Source organism: Leguminivora glycinivorella, chromosome 12 (genome assembly GCF_023078275.1).
Source record: "Leguminivora glycinivorella isolate SPB_JAAS2020 chromosome 12, LegGlyc_1.1, whole genome shotgun sequence".
NCBI classification, from domain to species: Eukaryota; Metazoa; Arthropoda; class Insecta; order Lepidoptera; family Tortricidae; genus Leguminivora; species Leguminivora glycinivorella.
This window is the reverse complement of record NC_062982.1, coordinates 8,818,306-8,832,162: the sequence shown is the minus strand read 5'-3', so window position 1 is coordinate 8,832,162 and position 13,857 is coordinate 8,818,306. Positions and strand designations below refer to the sequence as shown.

Below are 13,857 nucleotides of genomic sequence, written 5' to 3'. Positions count from 1 at the left end.
TCATACCTCCTAGTGGGAATTGTGTTAGGATGTAGGCTATAAGTAAGATTTTATAACTTGTCTGTATAAATATTATTGGTCTGTATCTGTTTTTTTCCCCAATAAAGAAAATAAAATAAATAAAATAAATAAACTGTTACTGTAACGCTGTACTCCAATGACAGTAGGTAGTGTAGGTACTGATACCTACTGTCATTGGAGCACAGACCGCTCTAGGAGATTACAACGTGGTGCTCTGCGCTTATGTATTATTATTTAACGACTCAATTTATAGTCCAGGGGGGTTACCATGACGTACTAAAGACGTTCAGTTTAGGTTGAGAGAAAGGGACACAGCTATAGCAGTTACATAGCTCCGTCCCTCTCTCTCAACCTAAACTGAACGGCTTTAGCACGTCATGGTAACCCCCCAGTTGAGTTAAAATAATGGTTTCATAAAAAAACAAAATAGACAGGAAAAAAATCACGTAAATGTAAACTTTAACTACTGGTGTTACTTATGTCTTTTCGAACTGTAGAAAGTGAGTGAACGCATTATTGTAATTAGGTATGTTAAATTAGGGCTATCTTTGGCAATTGGACCAATTGTAACTGGCTATTTTCAGTGCGGTTGCCCAACTACCCAATGACTGGAACTAGAATCACGACTTTATTTAAATACTTGTCCTTGCGCTGTCGTTTCATTTAAATCCAAATTGGTCTTTTAAAGTGACTGTAAGTAGGCATGTAGCTATCTAAATGAATTACATCAACTAACTAAAAAACAATTTTGTACATAAATCGGTGCCGCACGCGTAGACAGGTAGCCACTATGTATAGAATTTCTGATGCAACGGCAAGCACTAGGTACATACTTGATTCTAGACACATTAAGTTCAATTACAAGTCCTAATGCAGCTAAATTTCCTGCCAGTAATGTGAAGCGGCAAGCTATTTGTCAAACGGTGTGCATTTACGGCGAAATACCTAAGGCTAATTTCATGATACATTAGTGTCATAGATAACCTACTAAAAGCTAAATTATTTACGTAAAGCACCGACGCCAAGCACTGTGATTCTACTGTAAGAGTAAGGGTAGATACCCTGCTACTACGTTTACGCATTGTCGTAGGAAGTTAATGGTATAAATAGCAATACCAACAATATTAAGAGCCCGAAATACCGTACAACGTAGAAGAACTTTACCGGAAAGTACCTGTCAGACTACTCCTTCATTTATTATTCTCGATATATTAGCTTTACAAAAAGATATACCCGAGTTCCTATATCATTTTAAGACGACTATGACCATCTACAACGTGTTTCCGATATCACTCAAAACCTCAGACACCCCAACTGATTTTTATTTTTTTAAACTCATCTAGAGTAAGTATTCATCTTTTAATCTGATGGTTACTTTTTTTTTAATTGAATTTTTAATTTTCTGTACAGCTCTACTTGACTTTTAGCTTAAAATAATTGCTAACTACCATCATACACCATAAAAACTATTTATTTGTGTACGTTACTGCAACGACATAAGGTTTACCAATTGGCTTCGTGCGAAGTGCATGGAGGGGGTAAGCAAAGCGATCGCAGTGCTTGCGGTGGTCAAAATCGACACTGATTGTGGTTGTCATCTATCAAAACTCATAAAATATAGGTAATACAATGTGTAATGTTTGATATGGGGCATCAATGTTGTTTCGTTGTTAATTGTAAAAATAATGGCATAAATAGTCGTTGCACGTTCTATGCGTTTCTTAGAGCACACTGGAAATTGGATCAAAGAACTTAATGGATAGCTACGGTGAAAAGAAAACGTAAGTGACATGTCAAAACAAAACATTATAATAAATTATATTTAAGCTTTGTTTACCTAATATTGTTCAATACGCTGTTAGTATTTTTCCTACCGTAATAGATTATGCTTAAAGATTCAGGCCTAGCTTGGGAATAGGCCCGTGTCGGATATTTCTGCGGCCGCGGACATGACTAGGTACTTACGTTTAGATTTGTTTTATATGGCATTAACAGGACGGAGGTTTAGCGAATACCATATCACTAGCTCGAAGAACTTGTACCATTACTCCTATGTTCTTCAAGATTCCTTATATGCCAGCACCAATTTATTGACTCTTTCTGTAGTCTGGGGTTGGAAGTTTATACCGTGAGTAATGCTTTGGAAACTGATTTTTGGTATTATATCCATGTCTTTATAATATATCTACCTAAATTACACTTGAAATAGTAGCTCTTGTTATTCGATTTATTTAAAATTAACGAAAAATCGTTAAAATATAATGTTTGTTTACATGTCATTTTTTGACATTTTCCACTTCAACTTCACATGGTAGTGGGCGTAATTGTCGTGCACGTAGCCAATAGATAGCTTAGATGTCACTGTAAAACACTTTAAAGCTTTGTCACAGTAAACTTCAAATTGGACAGGTAATCGCAGTAAGCAAATTTAAACCCAATATTCAAAATGACAAGGTTATAATTAGGTACGAGTTCAATTTGTTATGACCTATGATAAACATTAAGATTAAACTGACAAACAAAGTCAAACTCGTAGCGGAAAAAATAATCGTCCAAGTAACCAGCCAGTATTAATACCCCCAACAACTGAAAAAGGTAAACAACCTCTAGCAATGCGATATACACAATGTTGTATTACGAATACAATAGAATAGGCATATAAAAAATAACTAATAATACTAATTTAAATAAAAATATTACCCCCATCAAGATATAGCTCAATCGATTCTACTCTCGATTCTGAACAAACGGTTTTCAGGTTTTTAGTGTTAAGTGAAACACGGTGTATAGTTTACAGTAATTCTAAAGCAATGTCATAATTGTTTTTTATTATTTCCAGATCGAAAGCCGATGCGAAGAGCGTATAGCGGAGGAACAGAAGCGATGTCGAGAAGCGATAGCACGCGTCGAGCGAGACAGAGACGCACAGCTCGCAGCGTTCAGCGACAGGCTAGCAGCAGCTGAGACAGAAGCTTCCGATCTCAAACAAGAGGTAAGTTTAATTGTAGATACCGATGTTAAGCAATACCACGAGTCGAGCTAGAGTAGTGAGACAGAGACGCACAGCTCGCAGCGTTCAGCGACAGGCTAGCTGCGGCTGAGACAGAAGCTTCCAATCTCAAGCAAGAGGCAAGCATCATCAAAAGATATTTAGTGTAGAGCGAGACAAGGGTGAACTTGCTGTTTGAAGCGGCAGCGGCAGCTAGCTGCTCTTTAACATCAGCTCGAGTCATCTAACTTTGTACCAATAATGTATTAAGTATTTATAATGTCAGAACTCAAGTAAACATGTTGAGGTAAAAACCTGCTAAAACTCCCAATATTCCATTTGACGTCGTTTTGTGGTTTCAGTACCTACATGTTATTGTCATGGTTTAACCGAGTTTATGGATAATTGAATATGAATAACAGGCTAATTTACCTATTATATATATACTTAAAGCCGTTAAATAATTAATTATTAATATAAGGCAAACCTCATGGTTGTTGCACTGCATCAAATTTTATAGCTAGCACGCCATTCATCTAAAATCTCTAAATTTACCCTTCCCTTTAGCTTCCATGAAACTACATTACTGTGATAATGATATTTCCTATGAAATACTTACCCATAACGCACCTCAATTTAGAAGGGTGAAAAATACAGTGTCATTATGGCGGGTTGTTTAACATATTATATTCCCTATAAGTAACACGAAAATAATATCCTCAACAGGTTGGAAGACTCAGAGGCGTAGCGGAAACATTACGCGCGAACGCCGACGCGGCGCAACGGGCGCACCGCGAAGCCCAAGAACAAGTTGGCGAACTAGTCGCCCAACTGAACGTAGCCAGAGAGAACGAACGGAAGGAACGAGAGTCTGCCGCCGCCGCGACCAATCTGTTGGCGTCGGCGAAACTGGAGCTGCAGAAGATGAAGGAAACGCCTCCGCCGCCGCCGGACCCGAGACTGGATGAGCTCAGGCAGGAACTGACGCTGCTAAGGACGCAGAATAAAAGTGAGTTACATGTATAAATAAAACCGTAAGATCAGAAAGAAATTGCGACCAAGTCCACCGGTGCTCGACTTCGAGCCGGGAACCAAACGTTCTTCAGCTTACGGGGTAGTAAAGCCATTTTTTTTAAAACGACATGTACGTACAGCGAAATATGTAGTCATATTGCGCTTACGAAGTAGCGGCACTTTAAAACCAAAGCGCGATAAAAACACGTCAACGTGCAACGTATCCAATCCACTCTAGGAGGCCAATTCTATTTATAAAATTTAATATTAAATTCGTATTATTTCGACACGAGCTTGAGTTGTGCTGTCCCTCATCAGCCATCTCACATGCACCGGTACGAGACGACTCCACAAATTGTATTCTGCTAGCACCAGTAATCGTTATTATCGTTAGCGACTCACTCTAAAGTCGCGTAGCGCGTTTTTTCAAGGTCATGTCAAAATAAAATAAAATCCTATCAAATGGTCAAAACAGAATTGACATCCAGTTTTATGAAAACTACAATAAAATTATGTTCTCACTTCCAGCTTTATCAGAAGCGCAAGAGGAGCTGCAGGCACAGATCCTGACGCGCGGCGTGGAGGAGGGCCGCAGCCTGCTGGACGGCGTGAGTGGGCCCCTCGTCGCCAACTCGCTAGCCCACGAGCTCTCGCAGATGAGCGACGACCAGGTAAATACAGTCCTTTTTATATGCAAGAACAGTCTGACAGAAATTTAAAAGTGGCAACACTGTCGTCCCTGTCAAACCACTGGTTACACTACAATATTGCCATTAGGTAATTTCTATTTTTTGGTCAGCTAATGTGGGCATATGAAGACGGGGCCAGACCTGGCGCATTGCTAGCATTGCATGCCTGTATGATGCGATGAGTCCTGTAGGGCTATATTATTGCATTTATCGACGATGTTTATTACGTACAGTTCATTATACATCACATCACATTCTAGAAACAATGAATAATCATTACATGTACAGTGCCACGATAACATCTATTATGATAATAAAAAGTAGTTGTAGTGTAATGACATGAAAGGTACCGAACTTTTCATCATGTCATCGTTTAATCTAAAAAAAAAGCATTTTGTACTTCAAATAAGGCCTGATTTAGACCACGTGCAAACTCGCATGCGATTTTAGTTACATTGCGGGCTGTTGAGGTTACATACAATTTTGCAAAGCCATCAAATACTGCAATGTTATTAAACTCGTATGCGAGTTCTCGTACCGTCTAAATGGGCCCTTACAGTCATAATATGCAAATAATCTTCGTGATTATCTCGAGTGAGCTAATCCAAAAAAATACTTAATAGTAGTAGTTTGTCCATGTTTGTCCTTGGCTTTAACAACAGTCGATTATTGTTTCTTTTATGTTCGCTTTATCTTACCAGCCTCAACAAAGTGCCACCATGCTGTTTGTTTTGTGTATTCATCGGCATCTGCTATTTTGCTTCTCATTTTTAATTTGCCTTATAATTACTAAAGGACCAGATCGATATGCAAAAAGACCAAAAGCTAATTATTACTAATCATATGATTGATTATTTTGTTTATTTTTTACTTTTTCTGAAATTCACATTAAAATTTATGGAGTACAGGAATACTAAAATAAATGGAAAAGACACTTCTTGGTCATTTTACTATAATATGATCGTACAGACACAACTGCACGGAAGCATGGTCGCGCGATAGACGATAAAATATCAGGGCGTCCCTATCGCACATTATAAATAGTGCGATAGGGACGGCCTGCTATTTTATCGTCTATCGCGCGACCATGCTTCCCGTGCTGGTCTTATAAGTAAAAGTGCCTAATTTGCAATGCAATTTATTTTTATTTATACATAATACGTTTTTGCAGCTCGATGGTAGCGATACACAAACTGATCACAGCATAGAGTTGGAAAAGGTACGCATTTTTACTAACTGTGTTGTCTTCTAGGCTTCATCATAGACAACTGTATTATTCGTACACAGAAATTAATATATCGCTGAGAACTTTTCCTCGTTCCACTATATATTTTTCAAGGCTTCTTCAAACGCTGCAATAAACCGCATGCGATTATCGGTAGCGTTTCTAGGCGCCATAAAGTACGTCTATTTCAGTTCTATAGTCTATGGCTTCATGCATGCTTGAACATTAACCTTCATCTAACTTCTACTGATGGTTCTGGGTTGAATTTGGTACCTTTTTCAAACTATGTTTCCATCTAACCATATACTAATCAACACCATATTTTCATTAAAAAGCACGAATTGTGTATTAGTGAGTTTGTTTTATGTTGCTATATTTGAGTTAAAATATTTAGGTTAAATACTAGGTTTTAACTTCAAAAAAATTAAATTCTTATTAACATTTCTCGGGAAGGAAGAAACTCATGGTGACTCATTTAAAGGAAATCTTTATTTTATTTGAACAGATCTATTTCCTGAGAAAACATGTTCAAAATTTCCCCAAGATGTATAAGGATTCCAGTATCAGATCAAAAAGTTTTTTTTACAGTTACAGAAAGCGTTGAAGGAGCAGCAAGATGTCAACTGTCAGCTAAGAAATTACATTGACGGTATCCTGCTGTCGATCGTCGAAAACTACCCTCAACTACTCGAAGTCAAGCACGCGAAACCAATAGACATGAAGTCATAACAGAGTCCGTACTAAATTATAATAAATTGGTTAATTTGAATTTTTTAGACAATTTCGACTAACAAAATAATCTTATTTAAATTTGATATTGATTGAACTACTGTGATAAACGAAAATTATTTTGTCCATTTCTTTGTAAAGTTCAATGAAATTATTAATTATAGTACTTATTGTTTTTGACTAGTACTTTAAATCCTGAATGAGCTCTTCCAACTTATTTGGTCATGCCATGAACGCAAGTATAAATTTTATAGCGTAAAAATTGTAAATATTGTATAGAAATTACGTTAAGATATAAAGATATAAGCATATAAAATATAGATATTGTTCCTTTGTCTCATCAAAATATGTTTGTAATTAATAATGCAGATCTGTGTTAAATATTGTAAATGATATTTGAGCAAGGCCAGGCCGTCCATAAAAGATTTTATAGATACATATATAAGTAGTTACGATTAAAAGCAATTTTATGAAAGACTGGAGTGTATGAGAAGAGGTGCGATACGACTCATTTAGTCGTCTATAATTTTTAAGAGATTGCTATAGAGAAACACAGACTATAAAAGTATACTAATAGATGAGCAATTTAAAAATATTTTGATGAACTCTATTATTTCAATAACAAGAAGCGCTAACACGGCGCGCGGCGCATATGGCTATCAAAGCCAAAGTTGTGTAATACCATAGTAAATCAAGTTAAGCCTTATGAAGTGGCATTATACTTTGCACGTCTATTAGTATAATTGTCTGTGATATACATAGTTAGAACGCATTCTACAAAACATGTTTGAAGAAAGTCGCGTTCCCTGAAATAATATTAACAACTATGATATTTATACCTACTTAAAAGAATGTACCTATATTTTTACAATGATATATTTAAATTGTATGTAAAATAAGTAGGTAGTAGTAAATTAAGCATTTGTGTACATTTTGATAACATGGTTAATGTAAATCTAACAGATGTTCATGTAACAGTCATCGACTTAAATTAAATGAAAGGTATAAAATTCAGTCTTTTATTTCAATTAGTTCACAATAATAAAGTTCTGCTTACATCAACTTATTCTTCTTGTTGGTCGTTTTCTGTGGGCCCAACTTGATCAGTCTTATTTTGATCTAAATTACTTATTACTTGTTGGACATCTAAACGCAGCATCATAAATTTGGGGTCCATGTAGTCCTGAAAATAAGAATTAAGTCGTTTATTAAATAACCTACCTACTAAATATTTACAAAACAAAGGACATCCAATGCTCATTTTGTAATCTGACAGACATCATATAATCACTAGATCGCGATCCTAGCGATAGCGGAATTAAACGTAATTTGGGTATAATTCTAAGCAATCGAGACTATAATAAGCCTTAGAACTTTAGCTACCTGCCTAATATTTATAAATATTAGGCCTAGAAAAAGGAAAGAATTTGACCCAGCCTTAAACTTCTTTCCAGTTTATAGATAGGTAATAGGTATTTTTGCAAAACATTAGAAACCTTTAGGTACCTTGAATGTCCCTGGTTCTACTTCAGTTGCCTGTACATTTTCATCTGCATTTCTATCTTCGTTTGCATTTTCCCGATCTTCTCGATTAATATTCAAACCAGGAGTATGTCTGAGGCTAAAACTCTGTCCCATCAAATGCGCCATTTCTTGTTCAATCGCTGCCATGGCCGAAGTCATCTGCGTATTCCCAAAATCTCTAGTTTCTGGCAAATATGAAGAATCAAAATTATACTGCGGGGCACTTTGTACAGATTTACAAAGAGAACATTGCTGTTTTCCCTCCATTTGCTTTCTTTCGTTATGCAAGTTTAATCTTTCTCTCGAAAGAGCTACTTTTTCTTTTGCTATCTGTTTCTCTCTGTTATTTAAAGAAACTACATGTTCTTGGATTCTACGTATCCTTTCTTCATATTTTCTTTGAATGAATTCCGCTTCGGAATATTTTTTATCAGCCTGTGATTGTTTTTCTATTGCTGTCTTGGCTAGAAGATCCAAATCTCGACTCCTGAAACCAATAATAAGTAACATTTTATCAACTTCTTCAATTATTCCAGTAACTTTCATATTAATCACGTTAATTCAAAGCGATATGAAGCACTTACTTTGCCAATATCCTTTGCTCCTCCATATGCATTTGCTGCTTTTCTATATTCAACCTGGATCTTTCTTCAGTAACTTCTTCTAGTTGAGCTTGAAGATCAGTCTTTAATTTCTGAAAAAATACGTTAGTGACATGTGTACAAAGTTCACATTCAAAATATTTACAGATATCTGTTATTTTTCATTGACATAATTAGGTAATAATTATTTTGAAACTTAATCTCATTTACTTCTATTTCTTGTTTGAGACTTTGCGTTGAAGCCTTTTCTTTAGCAACCAAAGCAACATCTTTTAGAGCTTTTTGTTTATCTTCTTCAATTTTAGCTATCTTCTCTCTGTATTCCTTTTGGATATCTTCTTTCAGCATCTGCAAGTTTTCATTGATCATTTCATTTTCAATTGCTCTGAAATCTCCGTTTATTGTTTTAACATTTTACCTTAATTTCTTCGTCCTGTCGTTTAAGGACATTCTTAGCAAATTCTGTTTGTTTGCTAAATGTCGCCTTTTCAAATTCGAACTCCATTTTCTTTTGTTTTAATGAAGCTGTTTCATCTTCTATCATCTGTAACCCCAAATTTATGTCCAGTAGGTTTTTGTTATGAAACTTCATTTAAGTACCTACCGTTAATTTAATTTAACTACCTAGTTTTATTAATGTTGTATTCCTTACCGTTGTCATTTGCTTTAATCTTGTTTCTAACATTTTAACCATATCTCTACTCTCTGACTTTTCAGCATCAAAGTTTTCTCTTTCCTTTTTCAACTGCTGTATCATTTCTAAAAATAAAACAATGAAGTAGATCAATTCGATAAAGACATACTAAAATTCAATAAACAATAAGACATATCGTCTGCCTCATTTCAACAACATTCCTTCTTCCGAAATCGAGAAAGAATATTACCATTAATCTGCGTTTCTCTGATCTGTAAACTCTTTTCATTGTCATGTTTAGAGTTTTCTGCCAAAGTTTGAATCTTTTCGACAAGGGCAATGCATTGGGTTTTGCTTTTCTTGACGTCTGTTACTAGCTCTTGCAAGTTGGACGAAAATCCAGCTGAATCCTGAATTAACAACTGTTCTTGTTTAACGGCGTTTCTGAAAATAGTAAGTATTGAAGAATTTTGAAGTCAGGCTAAGATTAACTTGACTTTTAATTTTAGAACTAAACGGGAGTTAAGCGCGTAAACACTTGTTACAATTTAAATTTGGCCCGAATTCAAGCGCGGATCCAGCGTCGTGCCCAGGGGGGTCACGTGGTCTATTTGTATCATTGTACAGTCAGCAGCAGAAGTGCCGTAGAGGGCAAGGTGTTCAAAATGAACTTGACACGATCTTATTTTTAAGACAATAAGAGCGTGTTAGGATCATTGTGAACACCTTGCCCGCTACGGCACTTTTGCTGCTGACATTATGGCTATATGTATGTAGGCTACAAGGGGGTTATGACCCCCCCCCCCCCCCCCCTGGATCCGCGCATGGGCCCGATTTTTTGGTTTAAATCAATATAACTTGACTTTTCTTAAGCGCTTTGATAACACGAAGGCAGTTTCTTAGCCAGTGTTGTTATAAACGTAAAGCTTCTATGAAATTTTATGAGGACTTAGTACTTGCAAAATGTGTGCCATCAAAATCGCTGCCAACTTACCTTGGTCTTGATCTGCCTCTACTTATTTATATAGACGTAAAAATGTAATCATGGTTGGATTCCATTTATGGCACTCTAATTATATTATGAGATTAACCCAGCAAATTAATATTACATGGTCCTTCGAACCGGATATAATGAAGAGGCAGACTCAAAGATTATGACAGATGGCGCCACCTTATTAGTCCATTGCACAGATAAATAATTTCATACGTGAGAGTGAGAAGAAGATATTTCTTTCTCACTCACACATATGAATGACAGTGACATGCCTAGACACTTGTACAGGCGCCGCCTGGCGGGATAAAATGATTGCCTCCTCATTGGGTAAACATACCGGCTACAATCTCCACTTACTTGATATTCTCCATCAGAGACGCATGATGTTCCTGTAACACACGAACATTGTCCACATGTTGTTGTCTCAATATTTCAGTTTCAGCCTTATACCGATCTGTCAGAGAATTCAAATTCTCCTCTACAAGTTTTTTGTAAAGCGTATGGTGCTCTTCAAGCCAATTGATTTTCTCTGAATAAAATTTTATTAGCTTGTCGCTCTCGTCTTTCATTCGCTCTTCGGACTGGCTAAGGGATATCTCTAAGAAAGCTAGTTGGCGTCTGAAAGAGTAAGTAGTAGGTACTAAGTGGAATGAGGATAAGTACATTAAGTAAGTATGGTATAAGGCATGACGGACTATAAGTATTAATAACCTTGCGTGTTTGTACAAGTACAAAGTAAACTGACAGGACTGAAAGAAAAGTCCAAATATCTACTGCACAAGAATTGATCTAAATGTTGCTCTAATGTTGCGGGTTCCCCCGGCGTACTGTCGGACCTTGTGGTGTCCAGGCAAATCTGTACCTTCAGAGTTGGTTCCTACTGTTCCTAGCGTAACTTGGAATATTCATTATTATATTATAAGGTTACCTGTAAGAAGTCTCCATAAGATCGATCTCCTTATCATGGTTCTCCTGCAGCGACTGCACGAGTTGCAGCAGCTGCTTCTTCTCTTTCGAATGTGGACTCTCTTGGCGCTCTGTTGGACCTTGTACGTGTTCAGGCATTTCTGTGCCTTCAGGGTTTGTGTCTGCTGGTCCTAACATAGCCTGAAAATATTATGAATTATCTGGAAAATTTATTTGTCAGTACCAAAAAGAGCGAAATGTAAATTTTACCAATCGCAAAAGACAATATGGCGTTGGTATGACTACATTAATTGCTTAAATACATAGTCCTTCGACCCGGATATCGGAAGTGCGAGGTATTCGAATAAAGAACTCGATGTCACTAGACGCTCGTAGACGCATGGTGAGAAATGGGCCCTTTAAATGTGGACGCCCGTTAAGCACGGAAATAGTTATTTGTTATACAAGGGGGCAAAGTTGTATTTTAACGCCGAGTGTGGAATTGAAAAACGAGCAAGTGAAAGGATTCTATAGTTGAACCACGAGCGAAGCGAGTGGTTCGAGAATAGAATCTTGAACTTGCGAGTTTTTTAACACACGAGAAGTAAAATACACTTGCACCCGAGTGTAACACAAATCTTTTCCCCTCACTATAGCGAGGAAACTACAACGCAAAAAATGCGTTTATCACTGCTTCCAGTAGTTCCACAGGTGGTAAATCATCTTTATTACTAGATTCACCTACTTTTATCAATTTTAAAGCAGTTAATTTGACTTTATTCAAGGTCAAATTACTTTACCCACTAGTGAATAAAATGCGTTTTTACCCGCTGGTATTAAAGGACAAACCACGTGTTTCCGAGCTAGTGAGGGGAAAAATATTTGAAAGAAGAACGCAACCTGAGGCATGCCTCCACGACCCGAGACTGCCTTTAGTGCATAAGTACACGGCTTAAGTAAGAACTACAAACCTGTATCCGTTGCGTAATGCGGTCCTGATGTGCGGCAATAACAGCTTGCATTTGCCTTCGGTGCTCCGCTTGCCGCGCTAACATGGCGTCAAATTGTGCATGGTGCGCGAGCGCCGCCTCGCGTTGGATGCGTTGCGTTTCTTGCTGACGCACTGTGCAATAGGTTAGGTAAACAATAGGATGTTGTCGTAAAATCTTTATGTCCAATAAGAGCAGACAAATCGTGTACAATATTTGTCAAATTGTCATGAACGTGCACAGATAATTAAAGCTTAGATAGTTATTTGTACACGCGATTAAGTACCGTTGAATTAAAAAATAAGGATAAGTTTCTTACTTTGCATGGCAGCCAATTTTTCTTCTTGAGCTTTAAGCTGCAAAGCAACCATTAGTTGCGCCTCCTGTTGCTGCATATACAACGCCGCTCCTTCAGCCGTTATATCTTCATTGCTACCCTGCAGTACGCTGTTACTCGCCGCCATCTTAGACAACTGTTCCAATTTTGAATCAAATTGAGGGTAGTGTTCAGATTCTTTAACAATAACCGGATCGGTTTCGGGTTTCTCTTCAACAGTTTGTTTCGCTTTAGGTGCTGGTTTGTCTTCGCTTTTCACTGGTTTCTTCTTCTTGGTATCCCCACCAGCCAGCCAAGATGGCATATCAGTCTCATCTTCTGCTTCATCTTCCTCTTTCTGAAAAATACCCAACCAGTCTTCGTTGCCTTTTGATTTCTTCTGAGGTTCTTTTTTAACGGCAGTTTCTTTTACGGCAGGCTTTTGAATTGTCGTTTTCGTAGATGATACCGTCTGCTTAGATTCACTCTTTCCTAGAAACGAATCAAAATCAAAATCTTGACTTTTCGCAGCGGTGGCTGGTCGTGCTGCCTGACTAGAGCCAGTTTTAGTAGAAGACCCTCCGAGGATATCGTCTAACAGAGACTGTGAACTTTTTCCTCTCTCTAAAGATTTGCCTGCTTCTTTTTTCGTTTCCGGGATAAGGTCACCCAGGATATCTATCGACTCCCCGCTAGTCCTGGGTCTAGTTTTTGCCGGCGATTTACCAGGGGCTAGTTTCTCAAAATCAAATTTGCTTTTAGAATCGGATGGCTGCAGTTTAATTGATTCTTTGGATGCCGTTCTCCTAAATGTAGCAGGGGACTGAGGTTTAGGTTTATCCGGTTTAAAATCAGAAGGCGGAAATTCATTTTTGTCTTCCGATATTGGCTTCGATTTATCGGTAGTACCCAAATCAAACAATGCGCTCTTCTTTTCTGCTAAGGGTGTCGTTTTCTTCTTGACAGGTTTTTTCTTTCCCAGAATATCATCATCGAAGAAACTATCATCACTGCCATCACTAAGAATTCCCGCTAAAGGATCATCTAAACTAAAACTCATTGTAAGGTTACATAAACGCACAACATAACATTTTCAACTTAAGCTTAAGTACAACGCTAAATTCGTAAACCACACTTGTTTTGTTTACAAATTAGCCGCCATAGAAACAATGACAGAGCAACAGAACGAAACGAAGGCACATGAGTGACATTCAGCCTACTGGAA

At 37.4% G+C, this 13,857-nt stretch overlaps 2 protein-coding genes across 7 annotated transcripts in view; one reads left to right on the top strand and one right to left on the bottom strand.

The window, feature by feature from the left end:
* The window catches only part of LOC125232252 (rab11 family-interacting protein 4), a 162,301-nt gene extending 154,624 nt beyond the window's left edge, over window positions 1-7,677 (top strand). For 5 of the 6 annotated variants that reach the window (XM_048137903.1, XM_048137901.1, XM_048137900.1 and 2 more), the window contains 5 exons: window positions 2,861-3,013; window positions 3,737-4,019; window positions 4,553-4,695; window positions 5,885-5,932; window positions 6,527-7,677. In XM_048137903.1, the coding sequence (XP_047993860.1) occupies window positions 2,861-3,013; window positions 3,737-4,019; window positions 4,553-4,695; window positions 5,885-5,932; window positions 6,527-6,667 (768 nt within the window). In that variant the 3' untranslated portion in view covers window positions 6,668-7,677. The remainder of the gene's footprint in view (window positions 1-2,860; window positions 3,014-3,736; window positions 4,020-4,552; window positions 4,696-5,884; window positions 5,933-6,526) is intronic. The other variant, XM_048137902.1, reaches the window with a different exon arrangement.
* On the bottom strand, window positions 7,671-13,788 carry LOC125232250 (fas-binding factor 1 homolog). The gene is made up of 11 exons (XM_048137897.1): window positions 12,636-13,788; window positions 12,299-12,450; window positions 11,350-11,528; window positions 10,779-11,039; window positions 9,678-9,871; window positions 9,446-9,552; window positions 9,212-9,337; window positions 9,004-9,141; window positions 8,776-8,885; window positions 8,174-8,678; window positions 7,671-7,850 (listed from the first exon to the last, which is right to left on the bottom strand). Exons 1-11 carry the CDS (start codon window positions 13,690-13,692, stop codon window positions 7,731-7,733), a joined length of 2,949 nt encoding a protein of 982 aa, XP_047993854.1. The 5' UTR covers window positions 13,693-13,788; the 3' UTR covers window positions 7,671-7,730.
* Between the last annotated feature and the right edge of the window lie 69 nt (window positions 13,789-13,857).

Excerpts from the sequence above, each read along its gene's own strand:
- LOC125232250 (XM_048137897.1), bottom strand. The coding sequence starts at position 13,692 with ATGAGTTTTAGTTTAGATGATCCTTTAGCGGGAATTCTTAGTGATGGC. Across the intron at positions 11,040-11,349 it reads CTTATGGAGACTTCTTACAG|ACGCCAACTAGCTTTCTTAG; the intron begins GTAACCTTATAA and ends TTACTCTTTCAG. Across the intron at positions 9,553-9,677 it reads CAGAGAAACGCAGATTAATG|AAATGATACAGCAGTTGAAA; the intron begins GTAATATTCTTT and ends TTTTATTTTTAG.